Source organism: Momordica charantia, assembly GCF_013281855.1.
Source record: "Momordica charantia cultivar OHB3-1 chromosome 5 unlocalized genomic scaffold, Mcharantia_2.0 BLBB01000005.1, whole genome shotgun sequence".
NCBI classification, from domain to species: domain Eukaryota; kingdom Viridiplantae; phylum Streptophyta; class Magnoliopsida; order Cucurbitales; family Cucurbitaceae; genus Momordica; species Momordica charantia.
The window spans coordinates 7,787,982-7,793,410 of record NW_028275163.1 but is presented as its reverse complement, the minus strand read 5'-3'; the positions used below and the strand labels follow the sequence as shown (position 1 = coordinate 7,793,410).

Below are 5,429 nucleotides of genomic sequence, written 5' to 3'. Positions count from 1 at the left end.
ATTTGCATTTATCCTCCAAGGAAGGGAGGTGCTTTGACTAAAGATTGAAGTTTCGATCAGACCAAATCGCCCAACAGGCGGTAGCAGCAAGCTCTCTTTCCTCTGTGTATTAAGGTGAGCCTGAAACTCATTCCAAATTTCTGTGAAGTGCAAATGCGGGTCAGAGGGAACGATCACCGAAGGGACGGCGGGCATGCTTGTAGTGGAAAATTGAGTGAGCCGCACTCACCGACTTCCAAGGACAAAAGGCACAAAATGGTAAAATCTCTAACCACTTCTTTTGTAAAGTAGAATTAGTTGGAAGGTGATTAAGAGAGGCCTCCCATAAAAGGACAATGGTATGATATTGTCCGTTTTGGACATAGTCTTCACGAATTTACTTTTAGTTATACCTAAAAGGCCTCGTACCAATGAATATAATTTTCATCTCTTATATACTCATGATCAAGTCAATGTGAAATTTTGTTTGTCCCTATACAAACCCAACACCCTCAAACCCCGAATGAGATGAGTGCAACTCCTTACTCCTTACTCGCCCGAATGAGATTTTGAGTGCAACTCCTTCAAAATCTAAAAGGTTTGTTTAGAGCTACAAAATCAATGAGTATTCAAGTTTGTTACCCGCCTCTTTAGACGAACTCAAAGACAGTTTTAGAAAAACTTTGATTTCCAAAATCTCTCAACTATTCCAAATTTGTGGTTGAATTGGATTTAATCGATAAGTGATGAAAGCAACCAGACTGTAGATATCTTTGAATCCTTAACATTGTCAAATTGTCCTAGTCGATTTCCTTCTTGCATATTGGACGCTTGTTAATGTTGGATTTGTAAGGTGCAAACAAATTCCCATGTTGGTTAGAGAAAAATAAAATCATTTTTGGTATTCATATAAGACATTTTTGGTGAAATAAAAAGAATTATGCCCAAAATAAACAATATACCATGGTAGATCCATCGGCCTTCTTTCCCCGTAAAATTCCATATTTGAGCCCGGAAGGAAGGAAAGGGAAAAAAAAAGAAAAAAAAAAGAAAAAAAAAAACTTCGAAGCCAATTTTAATTGTGTGTAGAAGCAATTTTATTCAAAATATTTAAATAGAAAAAGAAAAGATAGAGAGTAAGAAAAAACAATCCATATTGAGCCAAATTTTACTTCCTTTATTTTGCCTATATATATATATATATATATTTCTTCCACCTCTCGTCTTGGCTGGATATTAGCTGTCAAATTTCAAAAATATTAATCAATTTTCAAATATCTTTTATTTTTCAAGTTTTTATTTTTAAAAAATATGTATTTGTTTTCTATTTTCCTCTCCTTTTATTTAAACACTTTCAAAAAGCCTTCACTCCCCTCTTCTCCCCTTTCCCACTGGAGTTTGAAACTCTCTCAGAACCTCATTCCATCCATGGCGGATTCCTTCAACTTTTCATTCCTCTAATTCACTCAATATTTTCACTCAAATATTCCTCTGAACTTCCAGTTTCGGCGAATATAGAGAGATTGGATTGTTTCGTGAAGTGCGAAACTCGATTGCCTCGTTTCTAGTCTTCGATTGTTCGAGCGAATTTTAGTGACCCCTCTCTTTTTTTGATCGAAAATCTTGCGTAGTTCTCTTTGCTTTCCGGCGGACGGATTTTCGAGATTTTTTTTGTCAAAACTTCGTCGGAAATGATTGCGAGCTCTCTTTGCAATGCTACCGCTAAATTTCCGGTGTGTGTTGCGTTTGATTTCTTTTCTTCTTCCTTTTTTTTTTTTTTTGCTTTTTTCTGGTTGCTTCTTGAACTGTGAATCTATTACTGTATATTTTGTCTTCTTGTTCCCAAATAGTGAATACTTCCGAACTCTCTGTTTGTCTTCTCTTTATCGATGTCCATGCTAAACTGTGAAAGATTTAGTGTTGATTTGTGGGTTTTTGTTATTTAATGTATTCGTTTCAATATTTATCATAATCTGGTCGTAGTGTCTGGTTTTCTGCCATGGATTGATATGTTCAAGATATTAAATAATGGGGGAAGGAAGATTCTGTACGCAAATTACATATTCTCTTAATTTAATCCATGCGTGGTGTGAATATGTTTATCTGTTTTTTTTTTATTTTTTTAAAGAAGTTCTGTATCTGGGTCCACCCCTTATTATGTCTAACATCTGTTTGGTTTAAATTAACCATTCTGGATTCCAATTACCCAACCCATTACTTTTGCTAAAAAGTAAACCAAAAAGAAAAAAATTACAGGTGTTTTACCGTTTATCATTCCAAGGTCTCATTAGTTGTAACTTTGTGTGTGAATTCATGTCTTTGCTTGTGTTTGGTAATGTTTGGTTTACTGTATTACCTTTTTCTACCGACAAAAAGAGCCGATTTTTGATAAAGATACAACTTTTAACTATTTGTTGGTCATCCTCTTAATTTGTGATGGATTGCTGGGGTGGGAACTGTGTGTATTTATTTATTTTGTATCATATTGCTGTCGTCGTTATTAACCTATTAATCTCAATATAGTATCCCTCTGACTCTGATCCTACCCTGTTCTTATTATTATTGTTAATGGTGCCTGTTGTTTTCAATATTATATATGTTGGGCATCATCAGTAAACTATGGAACTTTTGTCTACTTGTATTCATTTTGTCTTTTAGTAGTCTGTATTAATTTATAATGGTTGCAAACGTAATAGATTAGATGGATCATATTATATTGCTTTTTTAGGTTGTTGTTTGACCTCTGACCGTAATCATGCTTGCATTTTGTTAATAATATAACCTCTAACTTTAATGTACAATATCTGCATGCTGTCTACGAAGCTCTGTAATGAAGCATTAGTGTTTGGGTAATCTACGGGAATGCAATTATTTCAAGGCATTTAATTAAAGCTTTTGGAGTTGTTATTTCTTGGTTTCCGGTTAAAAAAAAAGGGTCAAACAATATGTATATATATGTGTGAATACACACAAGCACCCACGCATTTAAAAATATACCTGTCTTGAACCTGTGGGAATTTACCTGTATAGTTTTGGATTCCTTAATTGACTTTCGTTGTTGTGTAAGATCTTTTATAGATTGAATTTCTTTTTAGTACCTCTTTGAAATTTAATCCCCCTAAAAAAATTTGCTCTATTTTTAATGAAATTATAGTTCATTCAGACTTGATACATAGAATATTAGTTGCCTGTTCTTTGCATCTTGATCGATTGAATTTGATCTCTGTCCAGGCAGAAGTGATGGAGGTGGAAACCATGATGGAACAGAAAAGGAACATGTGCTCTGTTGATGAGAGCAATCTCACTTCTCTTACACCCAAACGACACAAGACTGATTTTTCTATTTCCTCTAAGGTTTCTGTTTTGGGTCCAACTTCACATTGATGTATTTTCCCACTTGATAAATTCTCATATTGTCTTGTTTTGTTCTTTACGATATGTTCTGGCCCTGGTTTCCAAGTTCTAATACTCTCTTTCTACAGGAGAGAAAAGACAAACTGGGTGAACGAATTGTGGCCTTGCAACAACTTGTTTCGCCATACGGAAAGGTTTGTTGGGAACAAGTTAAATATTCAAAGAAACTGATCTTTTATATTGAAATTTTAGGATAATATTGATGGCTTGTAGACCTGGGCCAAATTTTATTTTAGCACTTTAACTATATATACTATACCTATGAGGCTTTTCAAGATTTTGCTATCCGTATTAAAATCATTGCCCTGTTTGAATGAAAATTGTAAAATTTCACTGCAGACAGATACGGCATCTGTTCTTCTGGAGGCAATGGAATATATCCAATTCCTTCACGAACAAGTCAAGGTATGGTCTTCTTGCCTAAAATCTCGATCTTTTTGTATTCTGATTTGGGCACCAAATACGAATGGCTATCTTGTTGTGCTTATAGCTTTCCTATGACCTGCATGATTCTTTTCCCCTCCATGAATACTTCTAATTGGTGCAGAGAACATTCATTTCGCTTTCCATATTTTTTCTTTGACACTGATTAGTACTTGAATGCAAATTCTTTTCAGCCATTAATTAACGGTAAAAAAATTCATTTGATCTTTGGTGTAATATTTTAGATACGATATTCAGTGTGGTTCATTTCTCTCTCCCCCTCTTTGGACTTTGTTTGCTTAAGTATTCTTGTATTCCTATTTCTGTTTTTAGGTATTTAGTCGTTCTGTTCCTTTTTTCTTCCATCACTCTTTCTTTCTCTCATCAGCAATGGAACGTAGTCTGTATCTATTAATAGTTGTGCAACTAGTTTTGATTCTCTCTTCTTAAAGACTATTATTGAGAAGTTGTATATATAAGAGAATGTTGGTGACCACAGTTCATGTCTGCCTGATTTTCAATAATTGATTTGTTTATCATTCAATTCCATTAAACTAAATGATATAGATGAAAATTAAACTAGAACAGAGAGAAAAATTAAGTGACATCCACCAGGATTGATCTTTGTGACAGATGAAAATTTTACTGCCATTTCCAATGTACTTTATTCTTGTGTATCTGTATTGTAGAACTATCAAGTTATATTATGGTTTCCTTAATGCTCTTTTGGTGTGTTTCAGGTGTTGAGCGCTCCATATCTCCAAAGCACACCCACAGTTCAGTTGCAGGTAAGCATAATAGGTTGGACCTCTGATGATTTTGCCATGAATTTTTTGGCTGCTTTGTCAACTGGATTCAAGACCAAGTGATGATCTTACATTCAGATGTCAATCTTTCTGAACAGTACCGTGACGTTTATATCCGTTTTTGTTAGGAGCTGGAGCCATACAGCCACAGCCTGAGAAACCGAGGTTTATGTCTTGTTCCAATCTCTTGTACTGCCGGAGTTGCACGCAGCAACGGTGCAGATATTTGGGCTCCTGTGAAGACTACTTCCCCCAAATTTGAGAAGGCCATCTCACCGTTCAATTGACCTCAAATCATTAGCTCTCAAGCAGCCGAATGGTTCTGAAGCTGCAACATACGGTTGGTAAAAAAGGTAACTCATCTGCATATCTAATTTATGACAATTTTCCCTCTGAAGTAGCTGAATCGTATCGAATAATTTAGAACGTCGCTTGGAATATGTAATTCTGTAACGAAAAAATAGTCGAATCTTCGGATTCCAAGTTCTACATCTCCTCACCATTCTAGTTTTAAACTGGGTGGGGGGCATAGTATATGGCAGGAGTGTATTTTGGTGTATTAAGTGGTGGAAATATGTATATTGTAAACGAATTGTATGATGATCCCAAATTAGAAATTCATGGTTGTAGAGTAGCATTTTGTTACCTGCCTAAAACTTGATGCCTACAAATTGTTGGTATTAATAGGAAAAGTTCATTATCTTGTACACTTGGTCAAATCTTAAGCCTTGTATTGTATGGAACTTCAAGTTTTTGGCTTGTGAAGTGATGGAATATTATGAATCTAATTAGTGGGTTTGAATATCA

At 35.0% G+C, this 5,429-nt stretch overlaps 1 protein-coding gene across 2 annotated transcripts; it reads left to right on the top strand.

Moving 5' to 3' along the window:
• The first annotated feature begins 1,323 nt into the window (after positions 1-1,323).
• On the top strand, positions 1,324-5,429 carry LOC111024885 (transcription factor bHLH153). 2 transcript variants are annotated; one of them, XM_022302703.2, is made up of 6 exons: positions 1,324-1,712; positions 3,215-3,333; positions 3,462-3,527; positions 3,733-3,798; positions 4,557-4,604; positions 4,751-5,429. In XM_022302703.2, the coding sequence occupies exons 2-6, from the start codon at positions 3,220-3,222 to the stop codon at positions 4,907-4,909; spliced, it is 453 nt and encodes a 150-aa protein (XP_022158395.1). In that variant the 5' UTR covers positions 1,324-1,712; positions 3,215-3,219; the 3' UTR covers positions 4,910-5,429. The 2 variants fall into 2 exon arrangements, with proteins under 2 accessions (XP_022158395.1, XP_022158392.1); XM_022302700.2 differs by having other exon boundaries at positions 1,325-1,712; positions 3,211-3,333.

Bases quoted from the DNA above. Each gene is read 5' to 3' on its own strand.
- LOC111024885 (XM_022302700.2), top strand. From the start codon at position 1,671: ATGATTGCGAGCTCTCTTTGCAATGCTACCGCTAAATTTCCG. The intron at 3,528-3,732 runs GTTTGTTGGGAA...ATTTCACTGCAG, and splicing joins TTGTTTCGCCATACGGAAAG to ACAGATACGGCATCTGTTCT. The intron at 4,605-4,750 runs GTAAGCATAATA...CGTTTTTGTTAG, and splicing joins CACCCACAGTTCAGTTGCAG to GAGCTGGAGCCATACAGCCA.